Below are 19,180 nucleotides of genomic sequence, written 5' to 3' on the forward strand. Positions count from 1 at the left end.
CATATGGGCGGAGTTTTTGGGTGTTTGATTCACCCTTTCCTTACCCGCTGGCTGCATGCTGGCTGCAATATTGGATTGAAGTTCATTTTCTGTCCTCCATAGTACACGCCTGCACAAGCCAAGATTGCTTTGCGCAGGCGTGTACTATGGAGGACAGAGAATGAACTTCAATCCAATATTGCAGCCAGCATGCAGCCAGCGGGTAAGGAAAGGGTGAATCAAACACCCCAAAACTCCGCCCATATGACCCAAAACCAGTCCCGCCAAATTCAGGTGACAGAGTCCCTTTAACATATTTAGTGTTGGATATGATGCTTTTCTTCACTGACCTCTTGTGCAGGGAAACACTAAGGATATTGCAAAGTTTGACCCTGAACCAAGTGGTAACATTTTACCTCCAAAACGGTAGTAAACTATTGTACACAATCCATATAAAAAAAATCTTCCAAATAATTTTATTTCTTAATAAGTCCTTTGCTCTTTAATAGTTCTGTAAGGTCTGCGGGGACAGCAATCCATTCTGGAAGATAAATGGCTTCATACTTGACATACTTTAGATAGGATGAATCAGGAGCACTGTAATTAGTCAGGTGAATCGCTTCACCGCCTGCTAGGTACGCCGCCCAGATTCCAAATGACCCAAACGTCATGATAGTGTGGTTACAATGGGCCAAAATTGCAAAATCCCTACCAGGGGAACCTTCTTTTCCATCTCCGGCAAAGTAAACATCTCCTAAGGAATTATTAATATTCTTCTTACACCAGTCCATCCCATTACTGGTCACCACAAATATCGGATTCTGGTACTTCCTCCTGAAGTAATCGGTGGCATTCTGTAGGTAATTTTTGTCCGCTAATACTCCTCTCTTCTGTTGAGCGAAAAGTTTTACATAGTCCCCTCTACGAACGTGAACCCCTACAAAGGTCACATTAGTCCGATTGTCCCTCACTTGTGTTAGATAAGCGTTAGTCTCATCTTTAACAAAGTCATGGAATATAAATTCTTGGAGAAGCTCCTTCTTTATATGATGGTAGAAAGTCCAGGAGTAGACAAAGCCTTTGAGTCTAATATTCTCCCCTGTGATATTTCGGTATTCGGGACACATCCAGTTGTTAATATTATACTCCTTCCATTTTATACGATTAGCAGAGTCCTTGGAAATTAAAGGCAAATTTAACTTGAATAGTGAGGAAAGCTCCTGGTGCATCTCGGGCAGAATGTATGCTCGATAGCCATTCATCTTTGCCAGAGCATAGAGAGCTGCATACTCTCCTATTTGGTTACCAAATCGTCCTAAGGGAAGAATAGTCATCATACCCCTCAGTGAACCGATGGTATGTGAATCATCTTCAGATGCATTTTCTTCACTTCTGGTCTTACAATTTTCTGCAAAAATCCGTGGGCTAGAATGAACATTGTACCAATAGGAACTATTCATTACAACTATAAATACTAGAAAGATGAAGATCAGATGACTTTGCTTCATGTTTCACGTTCTAGGCCAAAGTGCTGAATGAAATAAAGAGATAAAGAATTAGAAAATAATCTAGCAAGATGAATACATACTGTCAACTGTAGAGACATGAATATTTGGCATTAGTGCTTGGCTAGCTGCGGAAAAACATTGGCTTAGGTATGGTGTTCAATAGTAATGAGGCCGATTAGGTAACCGGGAGCTATGTCCACTGCAACAGGGTCAACGGTAATCCATCGCAACAATGGAAGCCATTGTCAGTCCAGAACATAACATTAGACTATACACTATATCTACTTTGTTTAGTAATTTGAGGTTTTTATATACAGAGCGTATTTATGAGTCAGTTTGAGTGATTAATTAACCCCTATATGCTGGTATTTATTAAGGTGTTCCAGCAAATATACATACTAATCAGTCCAAGTGATCGTACAGGGAAAAGAGCTGGGGCTGGCGTAATCACAACAGAGCTCAGCTTAACTGAAAGCCGAGTTCCTGCAACAACAGCCAAGGTTGGTGCCTACCAGGAGATGCCACAGTCTATAGTGAGTGACCACTATCAAGAACGGTCGCTAGTGAATGTAGCGTTTTGGAGGGGGCTCCCTCTAAAAACCCATTGGTACTCCTGATAGCGGGGTGCCGATGATTGTCAACAGTAGCCTACGTACAGTATCCTGTTAGGCCTTGCCATCATTAGGGTCTAACAAAACTTCCTCCTGTCACTGCAAATCTGGCCGGTTGAATACTCTACAATATATTAGTATTGCAGTGTATCAGATAAGGGATCAGACTAGTCAGTGTTAAAGTCCCACAATGGGACTTGGGGTTTTCTGACATATGGGCCCTTAAAAGTCACTTTAAAAGTGAGGAAGTCCCCCTAAAAATAAGATTGTAAAATATCTGGAAAAAAAATTGCTGCTAGACTTTCAAGCCTTCTCACATCCTAACAAATTCAAAGGACTAAAGTGAAGCGAATCGAATAGATGCAAATTGAATTTAGATCAGAATTTTAGGAATTTCAGAAGATTTGCACATTTTAAAAAGTAGGTTTCAAAATATGATGCTGATGGAAAGGGAACATATGGTAAATGTTATTTATTGAATATTTTAGCTTGAAAATTCCTAATTTTTTGCACTTCTTGTAAATGCAGCGCCCCAGAGTCCTGGTCATTGAAGTAATGTCGCTCTGCCGCTAAGGGGAGTGATGTTATGTCTGATTGCACTAAAGGAGTTCATCTGACCAGGTATCACAGCACACATTACACTTCACACTCCGGCCACCAGGGGGAGCAAAAGGCACTATGTATTAGGCCACTCCTTACACTCTGGTAAAACGGGGGGGGAAGTTAGGGAGAATGCAGCCTGGGAGAGCTCCAGGGAGGACCTGTCAGGGGTGGGTTCCTGGCAGGTACCTAGCAGAAAGGACAGATCGTTACGGAGCCGCGCCTGCACTACCTTGCGGCAGCATCCTAAGGAAGGACACGAAGTGAAGGATATTGTGGAGAAGTGAGAAACGAGATCACAGCACAAGGAGATAACCAGTAGGAGTCATGTCCCGAGATCGGCAACATCCTACTGAGGCGCGTAGCCGGTGGCCGGAACGCCGAGGAAGTAACAGACTTCAAGCATTACATCAAACAGCGGCAGGACAGTTGATTATAGGTTGGCTGTCCACCTTACATCACCTAAGCAGACATACGGGGCAATTGTGGGAGAGGGGCGTCTCTAGGGTCCCAGAATAACTCCAGGCCTTCCCGTCAAACGGGTGCGTCCTAGCCAGATAAACTGGGGGACGGAGAGAGAGAGAACGAACGAATACGAAAGTTGTGAGGACTATCCCGTGGTGCTCAGCAGGGAAGGACTACAACACACAGGCGCTAGTTGGTAGCACTGATTTCCACCTGCAAAGGGAACTCTGGATGTGCCTTCGGACCGGCCGGACTCAGCCAGCCCTGTTAGCAGTGCTCTGGATTGCGGATCCCGAAGTCTTCAGTAAAAAGGTAAAGAGACTGCAACCCTGTGTCCTCATTATTAACTGCGCCTCACATCATCGCCACCTACACTGCTGGGAAGCCCTGGGGATATACTTCACCTGTGGGAAGGTATACCATCTAGCTGCCATTCCATCACCCCAGCGGACCCCTAAGTAGCGTCGGTCACCATGACCGAATACCACAGGTGGCGTCACGAACCCTTGACAAACTTCCATCACCCTTTCATCGGATGCCCCTTAGCAGGGTCATGGACCGGGTCCAGCCACTGTGACGACCCCAGCACCGAGACAGAGAGGACCGGTACCGAGTACCCCGCGGCCCTGCGTCTGGGGGCGCTCCATAAACAAACGCAAATCTTATCAAACTAAATTTACCACTAACACAAAGTAAAATGTGTCACAAAAAAACAAACAAAAACCCCCAGAATCACTGGGATATGTAAAAGAGTTCCAGAGTAGTAATGAGCGAGCGTGCTCGCCACCGCTCAATACTAGATCAAACATCGGGGTCCTCGGGCGCACTCGGAACTCGATCGAGTTCCCGTCCCTCATGTTTAGCACCTGTTACACAGCCAATGAACATGCAGAGATTGCCTGCCTTTCACGGTAAAGCCGTAACCATGTTGGCTACTGGCATTACTGTGATGAGGAATGGTTACAAGATTTGGGAATGTTTAGCTTGCAAGACTGAAGGAGAAGACTGAGAGGAGACTTATTAGCTGTCTACAAATATCTAAAGGGCTGTCACAGTGTAGAGGGATCATCATTATTCTCATTTGCACATGGAAACACGAGAAGCAATGGGATGAAACTGAATGGGAGAAGATACAGTTTAGATATGATAAATAACTTTTTGATAGTGATGGTGATCAATGAGTGGAACAGGCGGCCATGAGAGGTGGTGAGTTCTCCTTCAATAGAAGTTTTCAAACTTGGATGGACAGACATCTGTCTGGGATGATTTAGTGAATCCTGCTTTGAGTAGGGGTAGGATCAGATGAGCCAGGAGGTCCCTTCCAACTCTAACATTCTATGATTCTATGATTCATCCTCCATCTCCAAATTGTCATCCATATCAGTCACAAGCTGGAAGCACTGCATCACTGCCTTGGTGAAGCAGCAACAGGCTCTGCTGAATTTAATTTCACCGCAACACAGTTGCTGAAGGATATAAAAGACCAGACAAATCTGTGGCTCTCACCGCTGAACCGATTACCAGGCATGGTCAAGGGTGGTCAAGTGTGATATTGGTCATAACCTGATGGTGGCACTGAAGCTTGGCAAGCTCGCACACATATCATGCCTGGCCTTGAAAGCCTGTGCAGATTTGTACGAGCTACTTGTGAAGGTATGCCACTCGTGTGCCTATTTCTGCAAGTCAGCTACAGCAGCACTTGCAACTGCCGGCTCACTGACTGGTATGCAACGTGACCACGGGCTGGAACTCCACATTACATTGGGTTTTTCTGACATATGATGATACATATGTTGGCAAGGATTTGTGAGCAGCAGAGGTCACTTGTTGAATACCGGCTACAACATGCCCATCAGTATTCCAGTCAGCCTGTGAGGTTCTCCAAAACTTGAAGGAATCAACCAAGATGGTGAGCAGTGATGACGCCATAATCAGAATAACCATCCCACTTCTGTGTCTACCCAAAGCTCACAGTTCACAATTAAAGAGGAAGTTTTTGCATGTGGACCAGGTGGAGATGGAGGAAGAATGTACACAGGGTGATAAGAGATGCCAGCTTCATCTCATCTTCTCAGCGTCAATTGAGTGATAATGAGGAGGAGGAACAGGAGATGGTTGCCTGTGCTACTGACGGTACTACCCACACCAGCTTCAACCTGTCTGCTCAGCTTGGATAGGCTGAACAGGAGGAAGAGAGGGAGGAGGACGAAGTAGATGCAGAGTCGTCCCCCTTGGGGGGACAGGGAAGTCTTGTCTGTTGAGAGTCAGGCACACTTCAGTCTGTTTCTTTACTAATTGTTTGCTAGAAGGTGTTATCACACCACCAGTAAATATTTTCTATGCACTGTGTTTTTACTTTGTATACCTGTGCTACACATTTATGTTTATTTGTGTGATTGTCTCTGGGGTGGTTATCACTCTGTTCCATGTTTTCCCGTCCAACTACAAATAATAATAATAATAATTTAATAAACATTATTTGTTTTAATTATTTTTTTTTATACGTCCCTGCTTTTTGGGCACTATGTACGGTATTTTCAAAGTAATTTCCCGTGATTATTTCCCATGAATAATTTCCCGTGGGGGTCTGCTGAAGACCCCCATGCTTGTCACTGTGGAGCGTCTTAAACCTTAGCCTGTGGACATACTGTACTTAAAAGGAGACTGTGATTTCTGCTGTATACAGACAATCGCAGCTCCAAGTCCTCTGGGGGGGACTATCGAGAACAGTGAAAAGTTAAAAAAAAGTTATAAAAAATATGAAAAAAAAAACAAAAACAAAAGTTCAAATCATTCTATTTTTATTCCATTAACCTCTTCACGACATGCACTGTACATGTATGATGCATGTCGGGTCTCCCGCTTTGATGTGGGCTCCGGCGCTGAGCACACATCTTTCTGGCACATGTCAGCTAATTTCTTCAGCTGACGTGTCCCTAACATCTGCGGGTGGAATCATGATTCACCCGTGGCTGTTAACATGTTAAACGCCGCTGTCAATCTTTGACAACGGCATTTAATATGCTCGTGCTGGAAGCTAGTCGCAAACCCCACCGATCGGCAACCCTGTTACATGACCGCGGGTCAAAGATGGTTGCGGGGTCTGCAGGAGACCCCTGTGGCTGTCATAGCTGGATAGTTATGAGTGGCCGGTGCTCATAGCAAGTGAAGCCCTGCTGTGTGTAGCACATGCGGTCGGGTGATCGCAGATTCTGGTCTCCCATAGAGACTATTGCAGCAAGTAAATAGTAAAAAAAAATATATATATATATATATATACATAAAGTAAAAAATATATAAAAGTTTAACCCCTTAAGCCCCGAGGGTGGTTTGCACGTTAATGACCGGGCCAATTTTTACAATTCTGACCACTGTCCCTTTATGAGGTTATAACTCTGGAACGCTTCAACGGATCTTGGCGATTCTGACATTGTTTTCTCGTGACATATTGTACTTCATTTTAGTAGTAACATTTATTCGATATAACTTGCGTTTATTTGTGAAAAAAACGGAAATTTGGCGAAAATTTAGAAAGTTTCGCAATTTTCCAACTTTAAATTTTTATGCCCTTAAATCACAGAGATATCTCACGCAAAATACTTAATAAGTAACATTTCCCACATGTCTACTTTACATCAGCACAATTTTGGAACCAAAATTTTTTTTTGTTAGGGAGTTATAAGGGTTAAAAGTTGACCAGCAATTTCTCATTTTTACAACACCATTTTTTTTTAGGGACCACATCTCATTTGATGTCATTTTGAGGGGTCTATATGATAGAAAATACCCAAGTGTGACACCATTCTAAAAACTGCACCCCTCAAGGTGCTCAAAACCACATTCAAGAAGTTTATTAACCCTTCAGGGGTTTCACAGGAATTTTTGGAATGTTTAAATAAGAATGAATATTTAACTTTTTTTCACACAAAATTTATTTCAGCTCCAATTTGTTTTATTTTACCAAGGGTAACAGGATAAAATGGATGCCAAACATTGTTGTACAATCTGTACTGAGTACGCTGATAGCCCATATGTGGGAGTAAACCACTGTTTGGGCGCATGGCAGAGCTCGGAAGGGAAGGAGCGCCATTTGACTTTTAAATGCAAAATTGACAGGAATTGAGATGGGACACCATGTTGCGTTTGGAGAGCCACTGATGTGCCTAAACATTGAAACCCCCCCACAAGTGACACCATTTTGGAAAGTAGACACCCTAAGGAACTTATCTAGATGTGTGGTGACCACTTTGACCCACCAATTGCTTCACAGAAGTTTATAATGCAGAGCCGTAAAAATAAAAAATCATATTTTTTCACAAAAATGATCTTTTCGCCCCCAATTTTTTATTTTCCCAAGAGTAAGAGAAGAAATTGGACCTCAAAAATTGTTGGCCAATTTGTCCTGAGTACGCTGATACCCCATATATGGGTGTAAACCATTGTTTGGGCGTATGGCAGAGCTCGGAAGGGAAGGAGCGCCATTTGACTTTTCAATGCAAAATTGACTGGAATTGAGATGGGACGCCATGTTGCGTTTGGAGAGCCCCTGATGTGCCTAAACATTGGAACCCCTCACAAGTGACACCATTTTGAAAAGTAGACCCCTTAAGGAACTTATCTAGATGTGTGGTGAGCACTTTGACCCAACAAGTGCTTCACAGAAGTTTATAATGCAGAGCCGTAAAAATAAAAAATCTTATTTTTTCACAAAAATGATCTTTTCGCCCCCAATTTTTTATTTTCCCAAGGGTAAGAGAAGAAATTAGACCACAAAAGTTGTTGTGCAATTTGTCCTGAGTGCGACGATACCCCATATGTGGGGGTAAACCACTTTTTGGGTGCATAGCAGAGCTCGGAAGGGAAGGAGCGCCATTTGACTTTTCAATGCAAAATTGACTGGAATTAAGTTGGGACGCCATGTTGGTTTGGAGAGCCCCTGATGTGCCTAAACATTAAAACCCCCCACAAGTGACACCATTTTGGAAACTAGACCCCATAAGGAACTTATCTAGATGTGTTTTGAGAGCTTTGAACCCCCAAATGTTTCACTACAGTTTATAACGCAGAGCCGTTAAAATAATTTTTTTTTTTTTTCGCAAAAATTATTTTTTAGCCCCCAGTTTTGTATTTTCACAAGGGTAACATAATAAATTGGACCCCAAAAGTTGTTGTCCAATTTGTCCTGAGTACGCTGATACCCCATATGTGGGGGGGAACCACTGTTTGGGCGCATGGCAGAGCTCGGAAGGGAAGGAGCGCCATTTGGAATGCAGACTTAGATGGATTGGTCTGCAGGAGTCACGTTGCATTTGCAGAGCCCCTGATGTACCCAAACAGTACAAACCCCCCACAAGTGACCCCATATTAGAAACTAGACCTCCCAAGGAACTTATCTAGATGTGTTGTGAGAACTTTGAACCCCTAAGTGTTTCACTACAGTTTATAACGCAGAGCCGTGAAAATAAAAATTCTTTTTTTTTTTCACAAAAATGATTTTTTAGCCCCCAGCTTTGTATTTTTACAAGGGTAACAGAATAAATTGGACCCCAAAAGTTGTTGTTCAATTTGTCCTGAGTACGCTGATACCCCGTATGTGGGGGGGAACCACTGTTTGGGCGCATGGCAGAGCTCGGAAGGGAAGGAGCGCCATTTGGAATGCAGACTTAGATGGATTGGTCTGCAGGCGTCACGTTGCATTTGCAGAGCCCCTGATGTACCCAAACAGTAGAAACCACCCACAAGTGACCCCATATTGAAACTAGACCTCCCATGGAACTTATCTAGATGTGTTGTGAAAACTTTGAACCCCCAAGTGTTTCACTACAGTTTACAACGCAGAGCCGTGAAAATAAAAAATCCTTTTTTTTCCCACAAAAATGATTTTTAGCCCCCCAAATTTTTATTTTCCCAAGGATAACAAGAGAACTTGGACCCAAAAAGTTGTTGTCCAATTTGTCTCGAGTACGATGATACCCCATATGTTGGGGTAAACCCCTGTTTGGGCGCACGGGAGAGCTCGGAAGTGAAGGAGCACTGTTTTACTTTTTCAATGCAGAATTGGCTGGAATTGAGATCGGACGCCATGTCGCGTTTGGAGAGCCCCTGATGTGCCTAAACAGTGGAAACCCCCAATTATAACTGAAACCCTAATCCAAACGCACCCCTAACCCTAATCCCAACTGTAACCCTAACCACACACCTAACCCTGACACACCCCTAATTCTAATCCCAACCCTAATCCCAACCGTAAATGTAATACAAACCCTAACCCTAACCCTAGCCCTAACCCTAGCCCTAACCCTAACCCTAATGGGAAAATGGAAATAAATACATTTTTTTTAATTTTATTATTTTTCCCTAAGGCTAGGTTCACATTGCATTAGGGAAATCCGTTTAGCACTAGCGGATTGCGCTAACGCAATGTCTTTTTAGGTGTCGTGTTTAGTGGTCGCGTTAACGTCCCCGCTCTGGAAGATCGGGGATCGGACCTCGGGCGCGCCGCGGACGCTGCAAGCAGCGTCTGAGGCGCGCCACAAAAGAACGGCACCTTGCTAGCGCGAGCCGAAAATGGCACGCTCTAGCGATGCGCTACACCCGAAAATCACATTGCTGTCAATGGTTGTGCTAACGGACCCGTTGCACGGCGTTAATTGTGACATTTTCGCCGTGCAACGCTGTCCGTTAGCGTTAACCCATTAACGCAATGTGAACCTAGCCTAACTAAGGGGGTGATGAAGGGGGGTTTGATTTACTTTTATAGCGAGTTTTTTATATCGGATTTTTATGATTGGCAGCCGTCACACACTAAAAGACGCTTTTTATAGCAAAAAAGTTTTTGCGTCTCCACATTTTGAGACCTATAATTTTTCCATATTTTGGTCCACAGAGTCATGTGAGGTCTTGTTTTTTGCGGGACGAGTTGACGTTTTTATCGGTTACATTTTCGGACATGTGACAGTTTTTGATCGCTTTTTATTCCGATTTTTTGTGAGGCAGAATGACCAAAAACCAGCTATTCATGAATTTCTTTTGGGGGAGGCGTTTATACCGTTCCGCGTTTGGTAAAATTGATGAAGCAGTTTTATTCTTCGGGTCAGTACGATTACAGCGATACCTCATTTATATCATTTTTTTTATGTTTTGGCGCTTTTATACGATAAAAGCTATTTTATAGAAAAAATAATTATTTTGGCATCGCTTTATTCTCAGGACTATAACTTTTTTATTTTTTTGGTTATGATGCTATATGGCGGCTCGTTTTTTGCGGGACAAGATGACGTTTTCAGAGGTACCATGGTTATTTATATCCGTCTTTTTGATCGCGTGTTATTCCACTTTTTGTTCAGCGTTATGATAATAAAGCGTTGTTTTTTGGCTCGTTTTTTTTTTTTTTTTCTTACGGTGTTCACTGAAGGGGTTAACTAGTGGGCCAGTTTTATAGGTCGGGTCGTTACGGACGCGGCGATACTAAATATGTGTACTTTTATTGTTTTTTTTGTTTTTTTTTTATGTAAAGAAATGTATTTATGGGAATAATATTTTTTTTTTTCTGCTTTATTTAGGAATTTTTTTTTTATTTTTTTTTACAAGTGTGGAAATTTTTTTTTTTACTTTTTCACTTTGTCCCAGGGGGGGACATCACAGATCACCGATCTGACAGTGTGCACAGCACTCTGTTAGATCGGTGATCTGACATACAGCCGGGCAGGATTAGAGCTGCAGCTGCAGCCTGATCCTGACCCGGAAGTGCTCCCTGCAGGACCCGGATGCAGCCCCGCGGCCATTTTGGATCCGGGGACTGCAGGGAGAAGACGCTCGGTACACGGTGAGCACATCACCGTGTACCGATCGTCTCAGGGAAGCCCGCAGGGAGCCCTCTCCCTGCGCGATGCTTCCCTGCACCGCCGGCACACCGCGATCATCTTTGATCGCGGTGTGCCGGGGGTTAATGTGCCGGGAGCGGTCCGTGACCGCTCCTGGCACATAGTGCCGGATGTCAGCTGCGATAGGCAGCTGACACCCGGCCGCGATCGGCCGCGCTCCCCCCGTGAGCGCGGCCGATCGCATATGACGTACTATCCCGTCCATGGGAATTAAGTCCCAGGTCACCTGGACGGGATAGTACGTCATATGGGATTAAGGGGTTAAATTACGCCCCCGTTCGCCCGATTAAATAAAAACACAAAGAAAAAGCACATATATGCATAAAAATAATTAATCTGATTGGTAAACACTGTAAATAAAAAAAAAAATCAAGAATGCCAAAATTACGTTTTTTGGATGCTTCACTTGCACAAAAAATCCTGGAACAAACGACCAAAACGTCATATGTATCTCAAAATGGCATCATTGATAAAGTTGTCTGTCTATGAAACTTAAGCCATCACACAGCTCCAGAGACTGAAAAATAAAAACTTTACGTGTCTTGGAAAATGGCGACACAACCCTAACATTTTTTTTTTCAACCTTATGATTTTTTTTTTTCACCACTAAAATAATTTTAAAAACTGGACATGTTTTGGTATCGGTGTAATCGCATTGATGAGCAGAATCATATTGCGTGTTCATTTTTACGATCCCCCCAAAAAATATGTCACAATTGCATTTTTTTTTCACAATTTCTCCCCACTTGGAATTTTTTCCCCGTTTTACAGTACACTATGTGGTAAAATGAATGGTGTCATTCAAAAGTGCAACTCGTCCCACAAAAATCAAGCCCTTATATGTATGTTTGGACAGGCAAAGAAGAATGGCAGGAAAAAATGAAAGTGCAAAAGCGGAAATAGGCAGCGGTGGGAAGGGGTTAAAAAGAAGCAAAGAGTGGACATCATATTTCTATACAGCCCATCCAAAACGCAGCGTTTTTTTACACTGCAAAAATATGCAGCGTCAAAAGGTCACAAAAATCATCGTTGCAACCAAAACTAATATTTTATGCATTTAAACACATAGCAAAAATAACTACTATTTCTTTCTAGTTTCGGAAAGAACCTATTCCCCCAAATGCAGTTTTTTTTTTAAAGAACCTATGCTTTTTTCACCCTCCCCAAGTTTAGCGCAGAGTCTCAACCGCTGCTTCCGGTGTCTGTTATAGTCTGCACCGCTGACGTCCCACCAGCAGTGCAACAGCCAACCACTGGACTCAGTGGCTCTGCTCAATGTGAGTGATTGGCTGTGCTTCAAGCAATACCAGACACCGAAAGCAGCAGGAAATACTCAGTGTCTGACCAGGTGAGCGTGAGTAAAGCCCCATTTTTAAAAAAAAAATAAACTGCACCTTTGGAACAGGTGTTTCCTAAACCCGGAAAACCAAATTAACGCTGTTTGCCTGTGCCATTCTGTATTCTACTTCTAATCCATGCTGCTGCCACCGGTGATACTAAAGAAAACACAGCATTTTTTGCTAATACAAGTCTAACCAAAGGGTATGAGGACCCTGTTAGGGTCCCAGTTTTTCTCTAAAACTTACATTTTATTGCATATCCCTAAAACCTTAAAAATAAAAAGGTTACAAATGCACTGAAATACCAAGACTAAAGGTACCTTCACACATAACGATTTCGTTAACGATATCGTTGCAACGTCACGCTTTTTGTGACGTAGCAACGATCCCGCTGACGATCTCGTTATGTGTGACAGCGACCAACGATCAGGCCCCTGCTGGGAGACCGTTGGTCGTTGGGGGAATGATCAGGACCTTTTTTTGGTCGCTGATCACCCGCTGTCATCGCTGGATCGGCGTGTGTGACGCCGATCCAGCGATGTGTTCACTTGTAACCAGGGTAAATATTGAGTTACTAAGCGCAGGGCCGCGCTTAGTAACCCGATATTTACCCTGGTTACCATTGTAAAAGTTAAAAAAAAAAACAGTACATACTCACATTCCGATGTCTGTCACATCCCCCGCCGTCAGCTTCCCTGCACTTACTGCCAGCGCCGGCCGTAAAGCAGAGCACAGCGGTGACGTCACCGCTGTGCTCTGCTTTACGGCCAGCACTGACACAGTCAGTGCAGGGAAGCTGACGGCGGGGAATGTGACAGACATCGGAATGTAAGTATGTACTGTTTTTTTTTTTTAACTTTTACAATGGTAACCAGGGTCAATATCGGGTTACTAAGCGCGGCCCTGCACTTAGTAACCCGATGTTTACCCTGGTTACCCGGGGACTTCGGCATCGTTGAAGACAGTTTCAACAATGCCGAAGTCTTTCCCCTGATCGTTGGTCGCTGGAGAGAGCGGTCTGTGTGACAGCTCCCCAGCGACCACACAACGACTTACCAACGATCACGGCCAGGTCGTATCGCTGGTCGTGATCGTTGGTAAATCGTTTAGTGTAACGGAACCTTAAGTATAAATGAGTCCATTGATTAAAACTGATTAATCTGGTTTAATGTTAATTGCATAATCAGATTATTTCGAAAATGTTTCTTATGCTGATTGATGTAATTTATGTATACTGCTTTCTGTGTTATTTCTCCATACATTCCACCCCCCCCCCCCCCTTCAAATTTCCCAATTTACTCTCCTATGTTTCCCAATTCTCACCTTACCTTTCCCATTATAATATAATTCAATATAAATATTTGGAAACAAATGTGATGAAATGCATTGCTGGTGTCTTGCGCGGTAGTGTTATGACACTCCTATATTTGTGCCAAACTGTCAGCAATATTAATTATGCTATTGTCGAGGATCAAAGGTCCAGAACCACTGCTCAAAAGTCATTGACAACAGCACAGGGCAAACTACCGTACTAAGAACTATGGTACTAACAAGTTATAGCTGGCTTCCTTTGTTGTTAAGAAGTATAAAATGATTTTCCTGGATCATTGATCATTGCTCTTGGACAATAGAACAAATTATATATATATATATATATATATATATATATATAAATATATATATTTAAATATATACAGTGGGGCAAAAAAGTATTTAGTCAGTCAGCAATAGTGCAAGTTCCACCACTTAAAAAGATGAGAGGCGTCTGTAATTTACATCATAGGTAGACCTCAACTATGGGAGACAAACTGAGAAAAAAAAATCCAGAAAATCACATTGTCTGTTTTTTTTAACAATTTATTTGCATATTATGGTGGAAAATAAGTATTTGGTCAGAAACAAACAATCAAGATTTCTGGCTCTCACAGACCTGTAACTTCTTCTGTAAGAGTCTCCTCTTTCCTCCACTCATTACCTGTAGTAATGGCACCTGTTTAAACTTGTTATCAGTATAAAAAGACACCTGTGCACACCCTCAAACAGTCTGACTCCAAACTCCACTATGGGGAAGACCAAAGAGCTGTCAAAGGACACCAGAAACAAAATTGTAGCCCTGCACCAGGCTGGGAAGACTGAATCTGCAATAGCCAACCAGCTTGGAGTGAAGAAATCAACAGTGGGAGCAATAATTAGAAAATGGAAGACATACAAGAACACTGATAATCTCCCTCGATCTGGGGCTCCACGCAAAATCCCACCCCGTGGGGTCAGAATGATCACAAGAACGGTGAGCAAAAATCCCAGAACCACGCGGGGGGACCTAGTGAATGAACTGCAGAGAGCTGGGACCAATGTAACAAGGCCTACCATAAGTAACACACTACGCCACCATGGACTCAGATCCTGCAGTGCCAGACGTGTCCCACTGCTTAAGCCAGTACATGTCCGGGCCCATCTGAAGTTTGCTAGAGAGCATTTGGATGATCCAGAGGAGTTTTGGGAGAATGTCCTATGGTCTGATGAAACCAAACTGGAACTGTTTGGTAGAAACACAACTTGTCGTGTTTGGAGGAAAAAGAATACTGAGTTGCATCCATCAAACACCATACCTACTGTAAAGCATGGTGGTGGAAACATCATGCTTTGGGGCTGTTTCTCTGCAAAGGGGCCAGGACGACTGATCCGGGTACATGAAAGAATGAATGGGGCCATGTATCGTGAGATTTTGAGTGCAAACCTCCTTCCATCAGCAAGGGCATTGAAGATGAAACGTGGCTGGGTCTTTCAACATGACAATGATCCAAAGCACACCGCCTGGGCAACGAAGGAGTGGCTTCATAAGAAGCATTTCAAGGTCCTGGAGTGGCCTAGCCAGTCTCCAGATCTCAACCCTATAGAAAACCTTTGGAGGGAGTTGAAAGTCCGTGTTGCCAAGCGAAAAGCCAAAAACATCACTGCTCTAGAGGAGATCTGCATGGAGGAATGGGCCAACATACCAACAACAGTGTGTGGCAACCTTGTGAAGACTTACAGAAAACGTTTGACCTCTGTCATTGCCAACAAAGGATATATTACAAAGTATTGAGATCAAATTTTGTTTCTGACCAAATACTTATTTTCCACCATAATATGCAAATAAAATGTTAAAAAAACAGACAATGTGATTTTCTGGATTTTTTTTTCTCAGTTTGTCTCCCATAGTTGAGGTCTACCTATGATGTAAATTACAGACGCCTCTCATCTTTTTAAGTGGTGGAACTTGCACTATTGCTGACTGACTAAATACTTTTTTGCCCCACTGTATATATTTAAATATATATATATATATATATATATATATATATATATATATATATATATATATAATTTGTTCTATTGTCCAAGAGCAATGATCAATGATCTGTTCAGGCATTAAAGTCCACTTTTTTCAATTCTGTTGTGTTGCTTTTCTTTTTTTGAATTTATATATAAATAAATAAATAAATATATATATATATATATATATATATTTAAATATATATATATAAATATATATATATATTTTATACAAATATATATATATATATATATATATATATATATATATACAGTATATATATATATATATATATATATATATATATATATATATATTTATTTATTTATATATAAATTCAAAAAAAGAAAAGCAACACAACAGAATTGAAAAAAGTCGACTTTAATGCCTGAACGGCGTGGCAGCGTTTCGGATGTGATATCCTATCTCAATTAGAAAAAGCAATAAAAAAATAGAATTCTTTTTATATTAAATACACTTGATTACAAATGGATAGTGGAAAAATATAAACTATAGTCATATATACTGTATATATATATATATATATATATATATATATACTCTGTGAATACAGAGAAACTATAACGTAAATTGTCATAATATTGGTAAGGGATGACGTTTTGCAAGCATAGGTGCAATAGACTTGTGCGATTTTTTACAACACTATTAAACGTCGCAACCTATAAATAAAAAAAAAAAGAAAAGAAAAAATCTAGGGAAGCAAACCTGCCCACTTTCCTTGATGGAACCTGGACTCTTTCATTAACTGCAACCCAGGCAAAAATAAAACAGGGGAACAATTTGAAAAACATTTTCTGTTGAGTTAGGTTTTTGAGCTGATTTATGCTAAAATTGGCATGCTGATTCCAAAAATGTAGTCAGTTTTTTTCTAGGACGTCAAGTTTTTCCTACACAACTTACCTGCCAGAGAAGCACAATTGCACTGATATCTGTAATAAGACTTGTTATCTGATTAAAATTCGACTCATATAGAGCTACGTGGCAACTTGTAAGAGTAGTCACAACTTTGTCATGCCTATTTCTTATATATTTCATTTTTTGTTCATATTTGTACTATTTAAAAAAAAACAACACTTTTTAGGTACAGTAGTTTACATAGTTTTGAGAAGACAAAAATCCTATAGTTCAAAAACTTGACGTGATAGAGAAAAACTGAGATCATTTCTGGATTCAGCATCCAAAAATTAATTAAGAACAGTTGTCTGACCTAACTCTTAAAAAATTGTGTTCCCCAATATTGACCAAACGAATGTTACATTTGGCACATGCAAGAAAAGAGAAAAAAAGATGTGCAAATTATACCTCGACCCCTTTTTTTTTAGCAATATCATCTATATCAAAATGTAATTTGTTAACTTACCAGAAATAAAAAATACAAATTTTCTGATGTTGACCGTAATTCCCTGGATGTAAAATATATTGGTGGGAGGCACAATGTTATTCCACAAAAGCTCGGGAGCAGTGTTACCTCCGTACTCCATAAAAGAAAGGAACAATCTCACATGGTAGATATAGATACAGCCTTCATAAGGGTATGTTCACACGTTCAGGATTTCCATCCTTTTTTTTTCAGGACAGTTTTTTTTAAAAACTGCAGCTCTTGGCAGAAAATGCAGGTCCTTTTTTTGTCCGTTTTTGATGCGTTTTTTGATGCGTTTTTTGATGCGTTTTTTTATCCTTTTTTTACTGTGTGTTTCCTAGGAAGCTTTTTAGGGCTAAAATGGCTGAAAATACCTAACCCTACCCCTAACCCTACCCCTAACCCTAACCCTAACCCTAACCCTACCCCTAACCCTACCCCTAACCCTAACCCTACCCCTAACCCTACCCCTAACCCTACCGCTAACCCTAACCCTACCCCTAACCCTACCCCTAACCCTAACCCTACCCCTAACCCTAACCCTACCCCTAACCCTACCCCTAACCCTAACCCTATTCTAACCTTAGTGAAAAAAAAAAAAAAAATTCTTAATTTTTTTTATTGTCCCTACCAATGGGGGTGACAAAGTGGGGGGGTGTCATTTACTATTTTTTTATTTTGATCACTGAGATAGGTTATATCTCAGTGATCAAAATGCACTTTGGAGCGAATCTGCCAGCCGGCAGATTCGGCGGGCGCACTGCGCATGCGCCCGCCATTTTGCAAGATGGCGGCGCCCAGGGAGAAGACGGCCGGACGGACACCGGGACGCCGGGTAAGTATAAGGGGGGGAGATTAGGGCACGGGGGGGGCATCGGAGCACTGGGGGGGGGCATCGGAGCACGGGGGGGGGCATCGGAGCACGGGGGGGCGGGATCGGAGCACGGGGGGGCAGCCACACTCCGCCCACGCACTTCCGCCCGCTCCCCCGCACTTCCTGCTGCAGCGGTTCGGCACCACAAATCGCAGTAAAACCCGCAGATATATTTTTGATCTGCGGGTTTTACTGCGATTTTGACCTCACAATGGAGGTCTATGGGTGCAGAACCGCTGCGGTTCAGGAAGAAGAATTGACATGCTCCTTCTTTTTTCCGGGAGCTATTCAGCGCGTCTTTTTTTTTACAATTTCCGGACCATGTGCACAGTGTGTCCTGTTTTCCATAGGGTACAGTGTACTGTACCCTGCATGGAAAACAGCTGCGGAACCGCAGCGGCAAAACCGCCGCGGTTCCGCGGTAAAAAACGCACTGTGTGAACATGGCCTAAAAGTGATTGTTACGTTATCGCTCCACCTTCAGGACAGCAACCAATTCACTTTATGCCTTCCTGCATAATAAAAGTCTAAAAAATATTGTCTAGAACGCCAAGCTTCAAACAGTATTGCAAGATTTACAACTTGTAGGATTTGACTTCCTTACCTTGAGTTGTCGCCATATCAATTTTGGACTCTGGAGGGATTATTGGCAAATATCATCGTTCAGAAATACCCAGTGACCCTACAATATCTTTTTATGACATGTATTAAAAAAAATAATTGAGAAACTAATGACCCTTACAGAGCTAATGCAAATACGCCTGTTGAAAGAAGTATCTTCTAAAGAAAAATAAGAAATACTCAACAGAAAAAACATGAAATATCAAACATAAATAATATATAAATAATAACGGGTGCTAATATAAGGACCATTTAAGGGACAGCCAACAAACAAATACAAAATGCAAAGGATGAGAAGTGAAAATAATGGTAATGTGTCCACAATAATTGCAGTATATAAGAAAAGATGTAAACTTTATTGAATAAATAAAACAATAAAAACATCTATCAGTGACAAAAAAAAGCATCATCATCAGTGTTGTAGAGAAAAATTAAAATCCATAGAGACATCTCCAGGGAATTGACATGTCCTCCTCACAGTGAACATATGAGGAAGAGAGAAACTAATTGTAACAGCTGACACTTCCAACTGAATTAACGCCGAGGCCTGCTGCAGGGACCAGATAATTACAGCATGGAGATTTGCTAGGAAGAAGACAACA

The 19,180-nt window shown here is 41.9% G+C and overlaps 1 protein-coding gene across 1 annotated transcript; it reads right to left on the bottom strand.

Moving 5' to 3' along the window:
- Positions 1-361: 361 nt before the first annotated feature.
- On the bottom strand, positions 362-17,195 carry LOC138651174 (galactoside alpha-(1,2)-fucosyltransferase 2-like). The gene is made up of 2 exons (XM_069741197.1): positions 17,084-17,195; positions 362-1,510 (listed from the first exon to the last, which is right to left on the bottom strand). Exon 2 carries the CDS (start codon positions 1,485-1,487, stop codon positions 456-458), a length of 1,032 nt encoding a protein of 343 aa, XP_069597298.1. The 5' UTR covers positions 1,488-1,510; positions 17,084-17,195; the 3' UTR covers positions 362-455.
- Between the last annotated feature and the right edge of the window lie 1,985 nt (positions 17,196-19,180).

This window comes from Ranitomeya imitator, chromosome 10 (assembly GCF_032444005.1).
Source record: "Ranitomeya imitator isolate aRanImi1 chromosome 10, aRanImi1.pri, whole genome shotgun sequence".
Taxonomy (NCBI): Eukaryota; Metazoa; Chordata; class Amphibia; order Anura; family Dendrobatidae; genus Ranitomeya; species Ranitomeya imitator.

What these genes read in the sequence shown, in the direction of transcription:
- LOC138651174 (XM_069741197.1), bottom strand. Translation starts at nt 1,487, where the DNA reads ATGAAGCAAAGTCATCTGATCTTCATCTTTCTAGTATTTATAGTTGTA.